Raw genomic sequence first — 22,877 nt, forward strand, 5'->3', positions numbered from 1 at the left:
ATTTATAATTTGATCATTCCTTCTAGAGCTGTCTCTGTTAGAATTTTGGATGTTCAGAATTTTAAACTTTTTGTGCTTTTAGGTATAGACTTTTCAGAAAACAATCCATTTGATTTAAGGTTGTAGAGAAAGTTTCTTAGATTGAACGATAGAACTGAGATAAGTGTGTAGTTTAAATAGAAGTGTTTAATATCACATAGTGGAAAAATTAAAGTTTAAAGTTTTAGAATATAGTAATATATATATAAAGCTAAGACAGAAGTTTTAAGGTAGTAGCCAGTCCTTTTTCTTCACCTTCTTTACTTTTTTCTTTATGAGTTTGAGTGGGACTTTATAATTAGACAGGAAAGTCTGCATTGTGGGACACAGGTTATTAGTTATTGAGTTAAAAGTGAAAATAATTTAAGTGTCATTTCTTAATTAAATAGCTTTTCTTTAAAAGACTTTGTAGAGATAAATATGGAGCCATTTTGCAGTTTAATTAGTAAAATGCTGTAGAACTCACTCTTGGTAAGACTGTAATGTAGATAAGTAATAAACATCTGAGTTCAAACACAAAAATACCATCTCAAGTGCTTTCAATCCCAACCCTGACCACGCAAAAAAACCCCCCAAAAATTACAACTAGTATAATTAATTAAGTATATAATGCTTAATCTAGTATATAATGCTTCTATAATAGTGATCTTTCTTTCTTTTTTTTTTTTTGGCAAAGATCATGAAAATAACTTCAACTTTTGGAGTAACTACCAAATTAAAAAAATTGTAATTTAATCTAGTATATAATGCTTCTATAACGGTGATTTTTATTTATTTCTTTCATTTTTTATTTCTTTTTTTCCTTTTTTTGGTAAAGAAAATGTAAATAACTTTAACTTTTGGAGTAAATCCCAAACTTAAACATGCATAATTTAATCTAGTATATAATGCTTCTACAGCAGTGATTTTTATTTATTTATTTCTTTTTTGGGTAAAGATAATGAAAATAACTTCAACTTTTGGAGTAACTACCAAACATAAAAATGAACATGTCCAACACTCAAAGGTCATTTTAAAGTACCGTTCTTAGATCTATCTTCTTGTTCTTCCTCAAGGTGACATAGGATGCTATTGTTGAGGACTCTGGCGTTGGGGATTTGGTTCTGGGCGGTACAACTCCCACAGGGAAATGTGAGCCTGCAAAACAGCAAAGCAACAAACTGAGTGCTGTGCAAAACACTGCCAAAACTCGTGATTTGTTTTCTAGAAAAGACACATAAGTCAGCCTTGGGAGCTCTTCTCCAAAAGGCAGATTCAGAAGGTGGTGCTGAGGGGGTTGGTGGGTGCAGATATGGAAAATCCAGGCAGCTCCTGGATGGGCTCTTTGGTGTGTGCACACCCATGCTGATGTCTGTGTGTGAATGAAATCACCCCTGAGCCTGCTCAGGTGGTCAGTGACAACAGGAGCTGAGGATGTTCTGCTATAAAGCAGCAGTTTGGGTATCCTTTGGACATAAAAAAGGATAAAACACAGCAGAATTCCATTTTCTTTTTGTGTCACCTTTATGTACCACACAGGTCCCAAATATTCCTCTGCTCTCGCAGTTGACATGTTCCCATTTCTCTTTAACTGCTGATGCTTGAAAAGGGAGGGAAATGGCTGGCATGGGAAGTGTTCAGTACTGTAACCACAGTGCACAACCACTAGAAAAACCTTTTTAAATTTCCTCTGAAAACATTTATTTTTAGAACCATCCTCAATAAGAAACTTCCATCATTGAAGTATAACTTCTTAAAACAGCAAGGCAGAAAAAACTCAGAAATGAGCTGCCTTTAAGTTTTTTTCCTCATCAGCTTAAAAACTTAAGACAGAATGACATAAAAATGTTTCCTGTGGTGGCTTACACACTATAACAGAACTGAAACAATCAGCAATGGTTACATTTTCCTACTGCAATTGGGGACTGTTATTGTGAGCAAATGCCCAGAACAAGAGATGTCTGTTAGAAAATTCATCTGCTCACATGATATAACACAGCTATGATAAACCACACACTGGAGGGAGTTTTAGAATATACAGAGCCTCTCACTGCTTGCTACCACTGCAGCTATTCTGTTCCACACCTCTAAACATTTATCTTAGAGGAATTTGCACTACTGCTTTCCCTGACTGAGGACTGTTTTTCAACAAACAGACAGAATAAAATAATTTCTGTCTTTGAGACAGAAAGCAGATAAAAGGTGCTTAAAAAGTGTTGGGTTTCTTTACACAGTCAGTGTAGATTTTCTCATTTTGTCTTTATCATTACTTCACCTCTTGACATAAATTACTGTGAATAATCAGAAACACCACAGGTCAATGAAACCTAGGCATGCTGTCAGAAAGACAAGTTTCTCTATTTAGGTCATTGATGATTAGCAAATCTCAGGATAAATATTCCATTTTCCGCCACCAAGTTAACAAGAATTTAATTATGTGCCTTAACATTGTATCTCAGCAAATACCCCAGAGAGCCTGAATTGACAAATTGTGTGGTAAGTGCAAGCTTAATTATATCACAGGGCCATTCACATAGTTTATACCCAAATTGTATGCTAACCTCAGTTTTAAAAACCTCTATGACCATTCTGATGGAAACAGTATCTTTGTAAAAGCATAATTCTTGGTAAAATTCTGTTACCATCGCACCAGCCTGCTCTGTGAATGCTCAGTCAAAGCACCAAAACAGAAGGCAGTGATCCTGCTGCCACTGGCAACATCAATCCTTAGGGTAAAAAAATAGCTAAGTTTAGGTAGTTTTCCTCAAAGCTATTAATATGGTTTTTGGGAGGTGCTAAAGCTGAGCTTTTTCCTGAAGTCACCTTTAACAAACTATTCTGTGTGTTTTAACAAACAGAATTGAGAAGCACTTCCTGGTAAAAGACTCTACCGAGCAATTAGTAGCTTTTATGGGAGCTAGATGAAGAGAAGAATCTAAAGCATTTAGCAATTGCCAAGACCTTTATTGTCTGTACACTCCAAGGTCATGATCATTATTCCTATTATATCAGAGGACAGAAGGCAATTCAACAATTACAAGATTAAAAAAAAAGAAAAAGACATTGTTTCCCTGCCTTATGAGAGCCTGAAAATTCTGTGGTGCTGCCTTTTTGGACGTTCCAGCGACATAACATTGGGAGCTTGATTCAAAAACTCAGTAATTGTTCAAGGGCAAGAACATAAAATGGGTAATTGTTCAAGGGAATGGTGTGTGGGGAATGTGAGTGATGTGATTAGACATGGTGTCAATAAGGATTTCAGGCTTGTTGGTGAGTGTAATGTTTGATTTTTCTGCGGTGTAATTGACTGAAATTTCTCTCGTCATATAATTAAATCATTATTTTATTGTGGAAGCTGTTCCATCAAACTGAGAAATGGACAGGCTGCAAAGGCACAAACCTTGAGGCAGCTTCTACAACACAGCTGAGCTCTGCACTCCTTGTGAGAAAGCTGAAAGGTTGCAAACACCGTGCCTGGGGACCAACCTTTAGTAGAAGATTCTGATTCTGAAACCGGTTCTGTTTTTTCTTCACCATTAGACTCATCCACTTCTGCTACTGTAGTTAGCTCAGGTTCACTCTTATAAAGCCTATAATCAGGACCCTGAGAAACAGCAAGGGATGAGGTAAATAAACAGGCACTTTGCTACAAGTATTTATGTCTTAAGACTCAAACCAATTATTTTGTGATAACTCTGCTCTCACTTGAAGACAGTGTTCCATCCTTCAAGTGGTATGGCAGAAATGTTTTCTGGTAGTTAATTTGAGTAACAACATTTGCAAACAATCAGAAAAAACTGCCATAAAAAGGCAGAGTTGTGGGGTTTTTAAAATGATCTTCTGGAAACAAATTGGTATAAGCTTCAAAAGCTGAGCCCAGAGTTTTTTAAAGAACCAGTGAGGAGAAGAATCTAAATTTATGAAATTTAAGTCTTAAGACATTTTATATATGCACAGAACAGATGACAGGAGAATGTGAAGAGCAAATGATGCAGCTCTAAACAAAACCAAATAAAAGTGAAACCATAACACAGAAGTAGCCAGATGAGTAAACAAAAACGGTGGCGGTGCAAAGGAGGGAGGATGCTTCAAGAATAACGTGGCAGTTTAAGCCACTTACACAGTAAGATCCATTTCTCTGATATCCTTGAACTTGGTACATCTTCTTTTCTTCTGTCAGATGTACTGGGCCCCTGCTATAACAGAGCAAGGAGCTGCTATCACTGGGCAGAGGGGGGATTATGGGAGGATGCTCTGTAAAGTCATAGGACCGAGGGAGTGGAGGACGAGGTGGGACTACTTCCTCTTCCTAAAGATTGTAGAATAGTCACCTTATTTAGACATGAGCACCTGGTACAGTTATTTATAACTTAAAAAGAAAAATATATTACCATGGCTACAGCAGCTATAGATTTTGCAGTTAAAGGGACAATGTCACATATAACAAAAAGGAAAAAAAACAAATCTAGCACCTGTGCTTTCTGTTGAACACATACAAACTCCCTAAACCATACTTTTAGAAATTAAATCCATTATCTTTTGAAAGATTTTACATAAATGAGACTTTTAGAAAGTTCTGTAAGCCAGATGGATATTGCACACACTTTAGATAACCATGACAATGTCCCTTTAAAACTGTAACTTCCAGCCAGATTTTCAGAGGAATTGAACATTTGGGAGCTCCCACAGTCTCAGCTCTTCTTGTGGGTGCTCTGGCCATCTGAGAACCAGGCTCAATATCTGAATAAACATATAAAGCAATGTATTTCTTCCCATGAAAAGTGTGGTGGGTAGAAAACATAAATCAGGGTTTATATTTCTATGTTAAAGAGCCTAGGGAGAGGAAAAGGTAAGAAATGGAAAAGAGAAACATACCAGTGAGAATACAGAGACACAGTACAAATGAGTGTTAGAATTACTAGTGGAGCTATCAGTCTTTAAAACTAGTTCATAATATGGTGTTTTTACAGAAACATACTGAATACATCCTTCAGACATCCTTAAAATATTCACAGTAACACTTGTTTTTTATCATAGCCATGTTACAACTTCCGTAATGCTAAAATAGTAAATATGCTAAAACCATACCTCATTTTTATATTTAATAGAAGAAAATGTCCTTGATACCATGATGCCTGTTTGGGGAAAGGTGTGGGGAAAAAAAAAAGAGAAAAATGGTTTTCAATAAACAGCTTTTAAAATATGAACTCTAACCTGTTGCTATCAACCAAATACACCAAGCACCAATTTAAAGTAATATTTGCTTTGTTCTCTTCTTAGTCATTGTGCCATTTTTTCAAACACACAAAAGCAATGATGGAGCTTTTGTTTAAAAAATTTATATGATCCGATTTCATTCCTTATTGCTTACCTGCCTCAGAAGAGCTTCTTTGCTGTTTATGTTTAAGTAAACCCTCCATGACATCCTGAATTCTCCAGAGTTCCTTCTGAATCTGAGCACGCTGTATCCCTGCTGATTCAGTCTGCCAGCAAATAAACAGCATATATGGCCACTAATTACCAAACTTAAAAATGTATAATTTAATCTAGTACATAATGCTTCTATAACAGTGATTTTTATTTCTTTCTTTTTTTTTTTTTTTTTTTTTTTTGTTTTGTAAAGATAATGAAAATAACTTCAACTTTCGGAGTAACCACCAAACTTAAAAATGAACACATCCAATGCTCAATGCGTTGCAAGTGGAAAAAAAAAAGAGAAAACCTTTCTCTCTCTTTAGACTACACTGCATACTCTTTCATAGTGAAGGAAAATAAAATGCAGTAATGATAGATCCTCTCCCATAAAGCATTCAAATATTGTCTGGAACAAAAAGTAAAAGATTGACTCATTTTGTAATGCCTCAGTCAATTTGAGAGCAATCTGCTAATTCAAACTTCCCTTCAAGAACAGAATTTCATCTTTGGTCTCCAAAGAAAATCCAGGCAGGCTTTGCACAGGAGATACACATACAGCCATGGAAAAGGAACCAAAACAGGTGGAGATGAACATGGTGTTCGCATATAAATGTATTTACGTGCACACTGTGCACCAATCAATGAAAGTTTTCCAGATTTTGGGCTTCTTTGTAATCTCTTTTGTAGCTGCACAGAAAATCAACCCCTGGAGCAAAGATCCTGCAGTGCAGAGCACACCCATGTGCCCATCCCAGATATCTGTGCACACCTGCATGTCCATATCTCTGTGAGTGTGCCACAGAGAGCGCTCCTCAGGAATTCAGCACCCATTCCTGTATACTAAAATACACAGCAGAACCCTTGGTTTGTAAGGCCTGAAGCAACACCTACAGCATTTTCTGTAATAATTTTTTGAAAAAATTATTTAATTTAAAAATATTCAGTGAAATGGAAGAATTTGTGTGAAGATGTATTATGACTGTCAGAGCAACTAAGGTCTGAGGAAACCATCCCGTTTCAAACCTCACTGAAACAAAAAAAAAAAGGAAGCTCCCAGACAAAATAATATCAGTGTTATAATGTGAAAAAAAACAAGAGAAAAACCTGAAGACTTCTTCAGAACTTGCAAGGTAGAAAAAGAAATTAAAAGTTTGTACATTAGTTCAATATTTGTCTCCGTTTTTTCATTTGAATAGTTTTAAAACTCACAGAAAGTCCAAGTGAGTTGAGTGTATTATTTTAAGATCTTTGCCACACCTGAATTTCTCCAAGCCGATCGAGCTGCTCCTGCATGTGGTTCCTTGTTACAGTTACATCATACTCCAATTTATCATATTCTCTCCAAGCTCTTTCCAGTTCCTAAGCATATAACAAATGTAAAGAATTAGGGATGCAGTTCAATTTTAAAAAAATGTATTTTTTTTCTTTTTCCAGTGGCATGAAACTTCAGAAGTAACACATAAATAGACACCAGCAATAAATAAACATAATTTAGAGAATGCAATGCTTAGACAGCTTTTTGATTTTCTAATGATACTGAATGAAATTCAAACAAACAGCAGTTTGAAAATTCAAACAAACAGCACTAACAAAAAAGGCAAGGGCAAATTCTTCAGAAAATGCCTTTATAGTCAGCAGGCATGTAGATCTTAAGCTGTCTTTCCAGTGAGGCAGAAAAGCCACAAAAATGGATGCAAATTTGTCTCTTTTATCACCCAGAATACACATGTGTGAGTGCACAGCATGTGTGCGCACAGGCAGTGCATTATGCAGGGAAAATGCAACTCACCCAGCCCTGCTGCAAGGCTGCCAACACAACACTGCTCTGCTCATGCGCAGCTGAAAACACCACAAGGAAAAGGTGGAAAAAAAAATATCATTCTTCTTTGAGGTCAGCCCCACAGTCTCACTTTTGCAGCCTACATCAAGCAATTTACTCATTTAGAATAAATTGAAAAGTTAATGAGGGAAAGTGCGTCTGGAGGATTTCCTTTCCCCTGGTTCCCTTTGCTGTGTCCAACCAATTCCTGCTATAAGGCAGTCAAACACTCAGACTACAACCAGGATTTCAGGGCTGACATTCCGTCAGGTTTTACCACAGCTGCCCCCTGGAATCTGACACCTTTTTGGAAATATCAGTAAGTAGGCAACAATGATTCATTGTCATCACAAAGCAGAAAAGGACAGTAAACAGCAATTTCCTCCCTATTCCTTTAAAAAAAACCCAAACAAAACAAAAACCTTTTGGAAGTGCAGAATTTGAAAGATCCTTTAAACGTAATGGCCCAATATTAGAGAGAGACTATGGCAGTACTGCAGCTGCTTTTGATTAAAATAAGTCAAATACAGTTTGTGCGCAACACTATTTTGCCATCACATGAAATAGCTTATTTGCATTATTTGTTATCAATTTCTGTTATCAATTTCTTGATAACAAAGAAATTGTTATCTTCTGTTATCAATTTCTCATATTTCGAGATGGTAATTACCACATCAATTAAGACAGTATGCACCCATTTCTGGTCAAAAAAAAATACAATTAGAGAAAGATAATGATGAATCATCTTTCACTGCAATGAAATAATCATGGATAATTTCACTTGATGAATGGAGTGAGAAGATCACTTTCCATCCACCTTTAACAGCAACACAATCAAGTAAAAGCAGTTTTTGCTGGGATTCAGTAAAAAAAAATCAAGCAAAACCAATGTAATTAGGAATAGGAACACAATAATTTCACAGTTGATGAAGTTTTGGTGGAAAGAACATGGTACTTACTGCAGTGGCTCGGGACACCTCCCGACAAGTGCTGAGCAGTCCATTCTGCAAGTCATCCCTCTGCAGGACCACATTCTGTATGGCTGCGGGGTTATCTGCATTCATCTCTATCTCCTGACTTGCTGAGAGCAAAGCTTGCTCAAGCGTGTACTATTGTAATAAGAAGAATTATTTTTAATGCACTGCATCATTGGGCTGATTTTCCTTTTATTTCAGCTATCAATGTTCTGATAATAAGCATGTAAAATAACATCCACTTTAGGTAATAAATACAATTGTCCTACTTTCTCCTTGTGTAGCTGTTGAAGCTTCTCCTCCAGTGCCTGCACAACTTTATCCTGTTCACATAAACGGCTAAGCTTAGCCTAGGGTAGAACAGAAAATGACCGCAATTAGCATTTTGTTATTTGCATCCTCATTAATCAAAATCTAACTTGATCAAACCATTACACAAATCTACAGAAAAGGCTACTAAATTAAGAAATCTAAAATTATGTAGGCATCAGTCTTGCATTTTCAAATTACTTAAGAAACCGTCTCAAGAAACTATGAAGTGCTATTATAGCTTGAAGCAGCATGGCTCAAAACATGTAATTTATGATTCTACAGCTAAATCTTTACAATTTAGTAATAGGTATTAGATGCCATTTTAATTTACATATTGCTTAGTGTTACAAAGGTGATTTTATACATTCACAGGCTGTCCCATGGTTTCTCAGGTGATTGTATCAAATAGTTAAAATTTCAGCCTAAACTGTAATATTTCCTGCAAGTTAGAAGCTTATTACAGAGACATGTGCCTCTATATCATGATGCAATTTCTGTTGGCAATCACGTGGGGTTTCAAACCCAAAAGCCAAGAGGAAAATTATTATCAAAAGAAAGAGACAAATACCAACATTTACAAGGAAGAAGGAATACAAATGACTTACATCAATGTCCAGCTCTTCAGTTCTATATTTGTATAGTGTACCCCTACATTCTTCTTGTGTTAACTATAAGGAAGAATAATATTGCCATAAAACAACTTAGTTGGACTGTGAAAACAAACACTAATGTTCAGCTTAAGAGTTTTAACACAGAAATCAGCTTTTGCTTGAAAGCTAAACCTGCCACATTGAACAATACATATTTAGCCAATATACATTAATGAGGGTAACTAAATGGAATGTCAAGCAGACTGTTAGCAGAGCTGCAGTAAATTAACAGGCTGTTTCTAATGCCAACTGCAGTTTCAAAGATGTACAACTCAATCAAACATGGATTATGGAGGAAGACGAAATTGCCAGCATACATCTAAATAATGAGGCATCATTGTGCCTAAGTTTTGTCATATGAATGCTAAACAGAGGGGCTCATTCTACTCTGAATTATCCATTCTAGGCCCACTAAGGTCAGGTGTTTCACAAGCAGGGTGATCTGAGGTGAAGCCAAAACCAGAGCAGAACGACCCATGTTTACAACATATACGTAAATATTTTGTTAGAGATACATCCAATAAGTGCCATCACTTTTCATATGGATTTTTCATATTTATTTCCTACTTTTCATAGGATTTCCTCTCCTCGAGCAGAGCATCACCAGAAATGCCACAAATAGAAGCTCTTCTACTTTATCTTTGGACCTAGGCAAAGTTGTCTCCTTGTGCTAGTAGGATGCAAAGTACCTCAAACTACTTTGATGCAGCTCCTCACATAAAGTTCTTAACTTTTTCAATCTGTTACTGACTAGGAACAAGATTTTAAAATATTTAACAAGGAAAAATGCAGCTCTCCATTTTAGAGTGAACTCTCACACAGAGTAACTACTTAATAGCCTATACAGCAAGTAAGGACATAACACTATCAACCTTCATATTCTATTTAATTAAAACACATTGTGTATACAGAGTCCCAACAGAGATGCTTTCCTTCCATGTGTCTGTCAGAATTAGGTAATTGTGACTTAATAGTACAAGGAAGACTACTGAGACACAAGTCCATGTTAAGTGACACTTATAAATAAAAGGACTAGGGAAGGGTTCATGAGACAAGCATTCCAAACATAAAATAAACCTTCGACACACTAAAGTGTTTCATTTCACGATATTATGTCCACATACCTCATGCAAATGTACCTGGTGACAATTCAGAAGTACGAATAGTGTATTAAAAACACGGGATAACTTTCTTTGAAATGGACATTTCATGAAAATGAATGTTGGAATATGAAAAAAGCCACAGCACTTTTGCACCTCATGAATGTCACACAAATTAAGATAGCTGTTTAAACTCCCACTATTGTAGAGTTGTGTTGTTTTATTGTTGGTTTTATCACAATGAGAGAAAAATGAGGAATGGAAATATTTAAATAAAACTCATAAACATGGCCAAATGTATTTAACTTACAGAGGAAACCTAGTTATATTTCACAAAAGGAAGATTTGCAGAAGGAAGATTATCCCTATTAGATAAATACACCTTTCCAAGTCACTGTTCAGCATTTTATGTGGCTTGGCTACAAAAATATATTGCTTTTTCAAGCCAGTATTTTTTTATACTTTTTTTAAAAGAAAGACATTTATTTTTTTGTCATTTCAACCTCAATTATAGCCAAGTTTACAACAGTTTGCCAATTCAGCATCCCTACCCCTCTATACCTCCTACAGGGAATACATTTTAAGTATCCAGACAAAGAAAACAGCTTTTCAAAGAACACTATAGCCGTGCTAATTCTTCTTATTAAAATCCTATCACACATTTCAAACTGCTACCGACTTCGTGCTTTGGTCAGCAGCACCAGCTCCACACAACAGGCACTGCTGGAGAGCCAACCTCATCCTAACATTTCCACTGCAACATTTTGCACAGGCTTAGCACAAAAACGCCCCACATATGAATAACCTAATCCATCCCTGACAAAAGCAGCTCCAACTCTCCCAGCTCACCAGTGAATGTGAGAGGTGCAGGATGCGATCGCATCCTGCTGGAGGGACGGGGGAGATGTGGCAGGCAAAACCCAATTACACATCTCAGGCAAGGTCAACAGCCTCAGAACCCTGGAAAACGCATTAGCAGAGCTCCAGCGACCAAGTTATCAAAATGTCCTTCGTGCCAAATCGCTCCTGCAGAGGCTCTGCCAGGGCAGAACTCCAGAGCAAGAGTGCCATCTACTGAACCCAGGACAGGAGCTGCTGCTGGCCTCCCTCTGCCTCGACATCTGCCTGTTCAAACACACCAAATCCATTCCTCTTAACACCAAAAACCTCCCAGTCTTGAGGGAGCAGCACCCTGAGAGCTACAAATAGAACTCAGCACTTTTCAAAGGCAAGCTGCACTTGCAGAGTTTGGCCAGATGTGTTATCTTGTCTGTGAAAAAGCAAAATGACCTGAACTGAACCTCCCTCTTAGCTTAGGAATCATTTGTCATCCGCTGCACAGTCCTCACACCTCTGTCACACACCAGCAGCAGATGATTCCCAGAAAGGGAGAGATCCCCTGAGCTGAACACCCTGGGACACAAGTGCTTGAACTATTTAAGTAGTTGATATTAAAAACACTGAAGTGACAGCATTATTTCATGACTTTGACTCTATTTTCAGATTCCACCTACTGTTTTGATTCAATGAATATCTTGGAGGATGTTTCACACCCCAAAAGCATGCTATGCACCTCTGCAGGATGTTACATTAGAAATTAGAACAGCACAACCTAGGACATTTTGTTGTTGAGTACAAGATTAAAATCAAGACTTCCAAAAGGTTCTTTTGTTTACTTCTTGCTTTTTAAAATACTTCTTGCTGTCAGGAAGCAGGGCAAATGGCCATTTAGCCCCATTAAGCAAGGTTCTCCTCTAATTTTGAATTCTGTGACCTGAAACACTTAAACACAAATTGAAAAGACAAGATTTTTAGCTTGAACACCATCACCTTGTGTTCCTAACAAAACCTGAAACATCTCAAAATCTATCATGCATAACAGTTTAAATGTACACAGCTCCTGTAACAATAATAACAAGCCATAAGCAAAATCTCCCTATCCTTACAGGAACAAAAAACTCAAGGGCTATTTTCCTGTGTTTTTAATGTATTAAGAACAATTATCCACGGCAAGACCTGGATGTTAGCTTGTTGCATTCAGATTTTCATTCTTCCTCCTTAAGGGAACTCACACATGGTAAGAGGAATTGAGGAAAATGTTGCTTTTTAAAGTCAGCCTGTACTTGCTTGAGAGAAAAAGATTGGAGAACAAGATTAACATTCTTCATCTAGTATAAGAAAGAAGCAAAAGACCCCAAACCAAGCTAGAAATGGGTCTAGTCTGTAAAAATCCTTTTTTTCTTGACTGTACATATGGAATAATTTCCATGGCCTGCACTTGTGAATTTATAGCACAGTCTGCAGAGCAGACTGATGCAAGTCAAGTGATTTAAATAACGCTGAAGATGTAACAAATCACAAGCAAAAGTGCCTTATAAATAACACATTTCAAATAGTAGAGGTTCTTGCTGTTTTACTAAAGAACCATAAATCATTACAAAAAGGAAGCAAGACAAATTAAATACAAACTTTTCTTGCTTTCCTTTGCTTAACTCTAAATGAGCTCAGATCTAAAACTGAACTGAATAAACTGAAGCTGAGAAAGATCCTTTTCTTTATCCACAGGAATCATTGCAGTCATCACTAACTATTTTAGCATCCTGACAACAAAGCAAGTTTCAGTCACTTGCACAGAGGCTTCTCCCAATTATTTACATGTCTTTAAAACTGCAGCAGGAAAGATGACTGTTAAACCAATTTATTTCATTTGAATAAGAAATTATACGCTGTTTAGACTTTATTTAAAGTTGCCAGAATTTTAAATGGGTTGGTTTTGCATTACAAAAGTTTAGAAGACTATTTAGGCAGTGAAATTTTGAGTGTATTTTTAGCCTCTCCTGAAAGCCAGTTAATGCAACATCTCACACAGGAGACTTTATCCATGGAAGCAGAAGATGTTGTGACTCCTCAGCTAAGGCAGCTTCTGCAGAAGCCTTCAGCATGTCACAAACTCTTTGACCTGAAGAGACCACATCTCCAGTGGCAACAGGTTATTCAGTCCTCAGGACCTGTTAAGAGTCACCCCTTCTCTGACAAGAATGCCATAAAAAGGTGTTCATTCAGTCAAATGTGCCTGCAAGGTGAAGGCAGACACTGCAGCTGGCAGCAGAGCTTGGCCAGGGCAGCACTGGGGAATTTATTGGTATCCCCAAAGGAATTAACACATTAGCCCAGGCACAGCTATATCAAATATGTCTATTTAATATTAGAAGCTTGGGCTAGTTTCCCCTGACATGTCTAAAACACCTCTGCTCATTATACACCCATTGATTTATTTGTCTTACATACTCTATCACACAAAATTGACTTGCTTTAAAAAAATTCTAGCAGTTAGGCTTCTTCAAAAAATTACAACAAACCCCTAAAATTTCATTTAGGGCTCCAGGGCACCTTACTTCTCTCATTCCCCTTCAAATATTCCAATTCCCCTCCAGGTTCCAAGTTAAAGCTCATGTTTTGCATGTAGGAGCACAAATTGGATGGTCATGAAATCAGTCACTTACAACCCAACTTCCTTTGGAAAGCTGAGATTTTTTTTGGCAGCGTTTCTGGATCGGAAGCAAACTTACGATGTGGAGTTGACTTTTAAATAAAAAATGAAATATTCTATTAAACTGCAGCATTTTTTAGAAACATGGTAGTAATAAACTGCCAATAATCTGTTTTACATGGCAGAACATCTCCTTTTCTTCAAACTGTGCAACCTTTATACATAATTTTGGCTCACAAGGGCAAAAACGTAAATGTAAGGGAACTGGCCAGATATTCCCTTGTGAGAACAACACCTTCACTGTGGTTGAGGCAAGAAACTTCTCAAACACCCCCTGGCATGACTGGGGCTGTTCAGTTCAGCCCCAGCACCAACAGAGAGGGATTGGCCATGCTCATAAGTTAGTGCAGGTCTCAACTCCCAGACAATATTTCCATTCACATTTCTGATTCTTCTTCCATCTTACCATTGCCAACCAGCACCAGAACTCTAAGTGTGCACAGTAAAGTCTGCTGTGACTTTATGAACAGACACTGCCTTTTGGATTTACAGGCCCCAGATCAAAGTAATTTTGATCCTTTCTTTCTTCAGTGGCTAAAGGCTTGGTAGGTGCAAACAAAAAACTTGTAAATCCACTTCCTAGAACAAAACAAAATTGCCAGAAATGACCAGGTAAATACTGCTCACATGCTTTTGTAGTGGTCAAAAGAAAGAAGCACCTTTGAACACTAATTGCAGAGAATCATGCTAAGACAAATGTTGGAAGCTCATTGGAAGTTTCATGAATTTTACTGGACACCTGCATAAAGCACCAGCTAATTAAATAGTCTAGACAGAGAGGAGTTACTCGGAAGTGTACACTGAATAGTAAACAACGAAAAGGCAGCGGAAGCCATGCCAACGATACTGCAGCGCTTCGGAAGCATGGATGACTTGTGGGTGTCCAAAGCAAAGGAGAGAAACACCAATGTCATGGATAAATCTGAGGGACAACCAAAACTGTCACTAAGGAAAATTCTGGCAGATGATAAAGCAATTTCATTCACTCTCCAAGACCTTACTTGATGGTACAGTTGCGGTCTTAGCGCCGAGTTCTCAATCATAGTGTGAACCATGGTGATTAAAGGTTCATTCTCTTTCATCTATTTCAAATCAGGAGGAGCATACAGCAAACATCAGTTTACAGCATGGCTAGATTTGAAAGACGACACTGTAAAATATAGCCTCTACTTTAATTCTTTCTAATAATGCAGTAGATTACATTTTAACCCATGCTTTTCATATATTCCATCATTCAGTAATACCAACATCTGAAAAGTTTAATAATATCAAACAAATATATCAAAAGTAATGTAAATGCTCAACACCAATGTAATATTTATTCACCAACACTCTCCCTTTTTAAAAATAAAAAAGCTTAAAACAAGTTTGGCTTTGCCTGGTATTGAAATGAAAAGCATTATTGGATTTTGCAGCAGGAACTCAAACCTTTATCAGAAAACCTTTTAAATTATAGATTTAATAACTCAGTGTACATTAAAAGATATAAGCATTCCCAGCCTGTGAATAGACTCATGTCCACATATCACAAAAAAATTATGCCTTTATATACTGCACTGATTTACATCCTTTGGAGCTTTGAATCACTGCCTGTTGCATTTATCCACCCCCATACACTGGAGTGAAACTATTTTGGAACTGGCCAGACATCTTCTATAACGATTAGTATTTATTGCTAAGCATGCAAATGTCAAAATCAGGTACTTTATTACACATTGCATACATTTAGGGTTTCAGAAAAGCGTGCAACACAGGAAAAAAATATGGGATTTTGGTCTTAAAAAGGAGACTCTCCTAACAATAAGGGGAAAATTATGAAAACAGGTGGTTTTCTTCTTCAAAAGAAAACTGAAAAGTCACTTGATGCACAATTCTGCTCCTATTTTTGTTGGAAACTTTAGTAATACCTGCTTCAGGCATGGTTACACAAAGTGTGTGAAGGAGCATTCATGATCTTTCGCTTTGTATTTATATACACTCTCCATGAATTTCCATAACAAGGTTTGCTTTCATAGATGGAAACGCAACAGAATGAGTTTTTGATGCCTTCTAGTACTTCTTGCCCAAAAATATTTAGGAAAAACCTGACTTTTACATTTGGAGGAGTATTTTCTTCATCTTATTTTTTCTTGTTGTAGATAGAGGACATTTTTGTTGTTGTTGTTTTTTATCCATTGCAAAGTCTGATCAGCTGGTAAGTTAATCAGCCAATAAAAGGTACCTTAAGAAGTTTATGATGCTCTGTTTGTTCAAGGCGGGGAAAAACCCCTAAACAAGCAGCCCCTAGCACTTACTCCACCATCATCTCCACTATATGTAAACAGAAAACCAGAACTGACACAAGAAGTTGTTCTCCCTCTATATTAAAATTTTGTCCAGAGAGTGGGGATACTAAGAGAGATCGCAATAAGGAGAGAAACAATAAGGCCCAAAGCCAAGCAATCAAATACAGCCAACTGATAAATTAATACAAGAAAAATTTCTCTGAGGCTCAAATGTTTCATTAAGAACACACAGGTTTGTATGCATTTTTATTATCAGGATCTGAACCACTTCATATCCTCTACCTAATACCTTTCTACAATATTTCAAATTTTTCTTTTCTGACCAGTAACAGGCAGTGCCAGAATTAATTCTGTTGAACTCTTCAAAGTTTGTTTAAATCCAGATTAGAAAATAAGCAATGTGTATTTGCTCAAAAGACATGTTGAAGTAATGTCTGGTCTTCTAGAAGCTCCAACTTTGATTTACAGGAGTTCTTCCAACATTTTTACTACTACTGAATCTCTCTCCCAACTCTGCAAACCTTGAGCCAGCAGAGTGGTTTAAAAAGAAAGGGGTTCTCGACAACCATTTACTTGGCCCTAAGACATGGAAGAAATCATATTGCTGGGTATCTGTGGGCCAAGTCTTTTCAGGCTTTTTTTCCCCCTCTCTGACCTCCAACAACAACAACAACAAAAATTCTGAAAGCATAATACAAAACCATCAGAAAGTATAAGGTGAGAATTTCTGAGCATGGCCAAAGGAAACAGCAGTACAAAAACAAAGCAAAATTTCCAAAAGGTGATTGAAGATTCTTGACAAGAAAACCACCTCATCAGCAGCCAGCTTATTGCAGCAGAATATAAGTTACCTTCCCTACACATCAATTTTAGTCTGCCTGAAAAGTCACCTGTGCAGTAACAAATTTATTATTTATTGTTGTGTACAGTACTGAGCTCTTTGTGACCAAGAAGGTGAGAGTTGAGGATACAGGGACTGGAGTCTCACCATGTGCTATAAGCAAAGTAGGTTCTGACACTATTGACAGAGATTAAATAGGAGTGGAAATACCTAATTTAAGTACACAGGACATTTTAAATCCAGAGAGGGTAAGAGACTAATCCACGCTGGTTACAGATACTAGTAACAAGGAGGAAAGGCCTCAATTACACTGAAAGAAATTTTGATTTTTTTAATGCTTTTAACATGAAGGGAAATTGATATTTGGCAAAGTAATGAAAAGCTATAAATGTGATACCACCCTTAGAAGCAGTGGTACTCAAAGCAGAAAGACTTTCAGGGGGATTTATTTCCTACAGGTAAATGACAGTATTATAAAACAAGAGAAATGAGTATTCCAACCTGCTCTTCCATGATTTTGTGATTAAGGCAATAGATTTTAGACTTGATTTTTAAGTTGTACTGATTCCTTGCATCTCTGGTATGGCACAACTCTAAGACTTACATACTTTCCTAAATTAATGCTTACCACATCACATTTCTAAATTTTATCTGGTGCAAGTGAAAGGAAAATAATTTTTACTATTTTGCATCTTGTAAATAGACAATTCTCCCCATCATACTCACAAGCTTGGCTAACCAAGCAGTAACAACAATTTTACACTTCACATTGACAGTTATCCTTTCTTGACAATGAATTACACTGTTGAAGACCGAATCATTCCCTTATTCCAAAACATTATAGACTGGAAATATTTGAGTTGGATGAAATATTTTGGTCTAATTTAGCAAGCAGTGTGTCCCTACTATTTTGGACCTGCTGCAGCCCCTAAAATACAACAATACAGAGATGTTTGGGAATGCATTACCATCAAACTGAATTGGTCACAATTCCCACCCTGTTTTCAAGAGGTAATAGGAAAATAAAGTCAACCAAGCCCATGTGAGAGTGTGTATTGTGTCTGTGCACAGCTGGTATTTTCAATAACTCACTGAAACCCCTGTAGAGGAACATATAAAAGTTCTAACAGTTGGTTTTAAGTGTAAGGCTCAAAGGTTTAAATAAAAGACATAATAAATATAAAAGATTTATATTTACAAAAAGTGATTTTTATCTTTTTAACCAGTGGTCATCCAGTTGCTTATTTTAGTTCTAAGCACTTATGACTGTCTTTTAAAACTGCTAGCAAAAAAAAGAAATCCACTTCAAAACTTGTCAAACACAACTTGTACAGAAGTCCCACTTGGTCATGCAACAAAAAGAGAGGTATTGCAATTATTCACTTGGCAGTCAATTATGTTAGTGAAGATCTGTACCCTAGTAAAGAACTGAACCCTCACTCCATAAGATACCAGAAATTGGAAAGAATTAAAACCTTATTCTTATATAAATCCTTCAGAATGAACTGAGAAAAATGAGAAAAGGAACCATGTTATGATTTGCTTAAAATATTTCTTCATGTTTGACCTCCTCTTCGTTTATAATGTCCTGTAGAAACATCTAACTCTTAATTTGAAAAACTGAAATTCTTAGAAGTACCCGTTTTTTATAAACTGCATGTGTGTCATATGAGCTTGGAAACATATTAGGACTGGTTAAAGAAGGTAAAATGCTACAGTTAGTATTATTATGAAATTAGGAACATATTTAGAACAGAAAAATGAATTGGTGATTGGCTACTGTTTCCTGGCAAATTTTAAATTGAGGGATTCTTTTTCCCCATAAGAGCTCATATTTGTGATCAATTGAAATATCCTATGCTGTGGGCATCATCCAACTTCACAAAAAGCACTGAAAATCCTTCCCCCCAAATATTTCCAGCTTTGATAGGAGCAGTCAAAAAGCATTAAGAAATATAAACACACAAGTAAATTGTAAATCCCACCTGGTGATCCAAATATATGGCATTCCTTTGAAGGTGATGTGAAAGAATCTCATTCTAGCAGGCAGCAGTCAGAGGGGGAAAGGAAAGGGACAGAAGGTGCAGAATGCATGAAAAGAGCTTGGAAGGATGTAAACTAGACAGTGATAGACAGTTCTGTTTTATGGAGAAATACAATGCTGTTTTTAACTGCCTTTTTTAGTGAACTGTTAACAAGTTTTGAGCCTGAAACAGAAATGATGAAAGTTTGCTACGAATCAGACCATGAACCACTACATTTCATTCTGGTTTACACATAAAACACAGTAAAGCTTATGTCAATGTCCACTACACAGGCAACTATGAACCCTTTGATAAATCCATGTTTTAAACATGTCCTGCTTTTTGCACACATATCACAAACAAGATGAAATCTGACTGGAGGCTGCATAAACAGCAGATTAATCTCAATCTAGCACGACTAATTTTGTAATACCAAATAATAGATGAAACCCACTCAATTTTAAACCTGAATGTCCTGGGGTGACTTTATGATGCTTTTGCCTGTTTAGCCCAGAACTCCAGCCAGCTACTTTAGAATATTCCCAGGTGATTTTGACTCAGCTTACTACAAAAACAAAAACCTCAAAGGGTTGATAGCGGAGCACCACACACACACACAGGATTAATTCAACTCACACAGGAGCCAGGGAACTTTGCACAGAGCAGACTTGGGTTAATGAATGGCTGTGGGTTAGTGAGGATGGAGCAGGACACACATTGCTGGATGGCTGACCTTTGGGCTGCTGGCCTCAAGCTTTAGCTGCATGAGCTGTGCTAGTGTGTGCTCCCGGATACTACTCAGCTCCGCCTGCTGCCGTCTCAGCTTTATGAGCAGCAGGGTCAGCTCCTCCGGCTGAGGGAGTGCAGTGTGAGAAGCCAAAGAGCAGAGAAAAGGTTAATTGGTACCCCAAACAACACCTCAGTAAAATAAGGCATGCCTCATAAAAGATTTGCTTCTAAAAAGTAAAGTAAGGTGCACCTTCTGAGTGCCTTGCAGAGACTCTGGCAGTGATATAACACAAGAGAAAACATTTTCCCCCAGTTGAACTCTTCCAAATATAAAATGAAGGGTTAACCTTTGACTGCTCAAACCAGCTAATGCCATAAAAGTCAAACATTCTGTATTAAGGACAAAAATAATTGAGGATTTTGCAGGGCAAAGTCTGTGCAGTCCTCAATTTTCCTGACATGCATATCAAATTGGTGATACTGACTTAAGTCAGGGAGAGACAACTCCAGTCCTTAGGATATTATTACCTGTATGTGGGAAGCCATTTAAGCTTGGTGAAAGAATCAAAACATGCCCTCAAGAAAATGTAGTTTTTAAAACAATTCTTCAGACAATTATTTAAAATAATTCTTCAAATGTATGTGTCAAAATTGAGAGGAAAAAATGATGACAATCCCATGTTTACTGACCTACCTCAGAAATAATCACCTTTCACAAAAGATATCTCCACAAGCATGACAAAAATAATTTTCTATCCCACCTTTCTGAGGCCTCCAGTTATTTTACTGCTTTACTTTTATGACTAAGCTGTACTATACAGCCTTAGGATGGGATGAAGAATAACATTTAAGACTTATTATACATTATATGTATTATGGAAATAAAGTCCAACTCAAATGGGTATTTTTAAGGTAATTCACACAGATCAGCTTAGGTCAGTTTGGGAAATTCTACCTGAACCATTCCTGGGAACCATTTCTATTAGGAATACTCCAAAGAAAACAGACCACTGAGCGTCACAAGTATTTTTGTTATGTTCCTGTTTGCTTCTGTTTCTTACACTTCTCCAGAAGTCAGCCTTACAGGAGGTTAAATATTGACCAAGCATTTTGATTTTCTCACAAACCCTGTGAGTTAAACAAAGCCCAAGCACAAAAAGCTCCTAAACCCCTGCTTGCCCTCTCCCACAGCCACAGAACTTCCCCAAAGCAAAGAAGTAAAGAGCTCTAGAGAACCCCACATTAAAAATGCTGAAAGTGAATACCAGTTTCTCAGAATAAAGAGGAAAAATCCCTGAGAAGCAGCATGGCACCAGCATTTCTGTGAGTTCAGAACAGAGGAGCCCACAAGAGGGAGCAAGGGATTTCCACATGCTTCAGTTGGAAATACCATTTGCTTCTGAGGGACAACCAACACCAAACCCAACTTGTCTAATGGCAGTTTTCCTTCTTACAGCTCTCCTTCAATTCCTGGATTTAAAATACTGAATTCCAGAGGGGAAGTGTAAGAATCCAGACTGCTATACAAGGCATTTTGGAGCTCTCTCCAAAAATAGGCAACAGTGCTTTCAGTCTGGAAAGTAACATCCACTCAAAGCACAAGGAGTCTCTTTTTTAGGAATATAAGAATAAAAAAGTGGCATCTTCAAGCAAAAGGAGCAGTGATCTACTTTTTCAAGATCAGAACTCCTTTTGGCACATTCTGAAACAGCCCAATTTTAGTGCATACAGGAGTAACTTCTTTCATGGCACTCCAACTCAAACTTTTTTTCCACAGAGGAGCCCTTAGAACAGAACTCCTACTCCTCTCTAGACATTCATAAAGTTGCTGCAGGTGCTGTGCATTTGATGCAGGTCTTGGGACTCTTGCAACAACCATAACACAAAGTTTTCTCAGGGCTACCTACAGGTTTCCTCCTCTGGCCCTTCACTGTTCTGCTGTGGATTTCTGGTTGGTTTCCTGGACCTGTCTGGAGATCAGTAGAGCAGAGCTGAGGGGGCCACAAACCCTAGGAAATGTCTGGAAGGCTCCAGCTACCAAAAGCCAACCCCAAAAGTAACTGAAGGTGCCAGAAATCTGTGCTGGGAAGTGCAGGAAACAGGGCTTGAGGCAGTGGAAGGACTGGTTGCCCAGAGTATGATCCAGAAAAAAAAAATTTAAAAAAATCAGTTTTCTTAGCTCATAACTCTCTCAATCGGTATTTTCGGATGGACAGAGAGATGACAAAGGAGACAAAAACTGGTAAAGAAGTGACATCAATTTAGGGGAATTTTTTGGCTGAGAGTCATGTTTCAACTAGGAAAGTAGAGAGTATTCACCAACATTACTTTGATGAAATATCTTCAATGAGAATTTCAGCTCTACCACAGTACAGTGTCAGAAAGGACATCCTTTCATAAAACACTCTTTTACATTTCCGAAAAAGCCAAACTTTACTTCTAGGATTTTCTAAATAATTAATGGAGAAATAAGTGTTCTGTGATGTAGTCTACCCTCTCCCAGGAATTTCAGCAATGTATCAACAATGATTAAAAAATAATAAATCTGTAATTCCCACAGAAAACCTTGACTCAGCAGTGACACAATATTCTTAGAATTCTGTGGAATCACAGAGTACTTCTTCCCCTGATAATTTAAATAAAGGTAACATTTAAAGCAAGCTTTAGCTAGAATAAAATTTCAATGTTGCCTCTTCATACTTAAAGGATTCTTGTTAAAAAAAAAACCCTGATGTATCAAATAAAAATCCAACTCACTGTTTTGCCTTGGAGGTTCTGAGGAGTAACAGGCTGTAAACTCAGACCTGCTGGCATCGACCTTCTGTCAGGCACAAAGACATGCTGCACAAAAAAAAAAAAAGCACAGTGTGACTCACAGTTGTTTCTAAAGACTCAAAAACTTTAAATGCTAGCACAAAAAATCAAGCTAACTTCCCCCTCATGAAAATTTGCTATAATTTGTGCCAGTCATGCTCCCTGTTGATTTATTACCTAGATTACTAAGTCTCTAAATTTTAGTAATACCACAAATTTCATATTTCATTTAATTAACAGTTCTCCCTCATTACTGTTGCTCTATTGACAGAATGCTGACCACGAGCAAGGTCTACCCACAAAAAACAATTGTTTCTGACAATACACCGAGAGACTCCCACTACAG

General features: G+C 37.2%; 1 protein-coding gene across 16 annotated transcripts in view; it reads right to left on the minus strand.

The window, feature by feature from the left end:
• PLEKHA5 (pleckstrin homology domain containing A5) overlaps positions 1 to 22,877 on the minus strand; it is a 159,082-nt gene that overhangs the window by 13,507 nt on the left and 122,698 nt on the right. For 4 of the 16 annotated variants that reach the window (XM_071422085.1, XM_071422086.1, XM_071422094.1 and 1 more), the window contains 13 exons: positions 22,475 to 22,558; positions 19,722 to 19,841; positions 18,950 to 19,003; positions 14,840 to 14,920; positions 9,144 to 9,206; positions 8,496 to 8,576; positions 8,212 to 8,361; positions 6,691 to 6,792; positions 5,390 to 5,501; positions 5,107 to 5,153; positions 4,139 to 4,327; positions 3,505 to 3,622; positions 1,061 to 1,176 (listed from right to left, as the gene is read on the minus strand). In XM_071422085.1, the coding sequence (XP_071278186.1) occupies positions 1,061 to 1,176; positions 3,505 to 3,622; positions 4,139 to 4,327; positions 5,107 to 5,153; positions 5,390 to 5,501; positions 6,691 to 6,792; positions 8,212 to 8,361; positions 8,496 to 8,576; positions 9,144 to 9,206; positions 14,840 to 14,920; positions 18,950 to 19,003; positions 19,722 to 19,841; positions 22,475 to 22,558 (1,317 nt within the window). Of the gene's footprint in view, positions 1 to 1,060; positions 1,177 to 3,504; positions 3,623 to 4,138; positions 4,328 to 5,106; positions 5,154 to 5,389; positions 5,502 to 6,690; positions 6,793 to 8,211; positions 8,362 to 8,495; positions 8,577 to 9,143; positions 9,207 to 14,839; positions 14,989 to 18,949; positions 19,004 to 19,721; positions 19,842 to 22,474; positions 22,559 to 22,877 lie in introns of those variants that run through there. The other 12 variants (XM_071422098.1, XM_071422091.1, XM_071422088.1 and 9 more) reach the window with 10 other exon arrangements.

Source organism: Agelaius tricolor, unplaced genomic scaffold (genome assembly GCF_023055355.1).
Source record: "Agelaius tricolor isolate 1412-34295 unplaced genomic scaffold, bAgeTri1.0.p SCAF_3, whole genome shotgun sequence".
NCBI classification, from domain to species: domain Eukaryota; kingdom Metazoa; phylum Chordata; class Aves; order Passeriformes; family Icteridae; genus Agelaius; species Agelaius tricolor.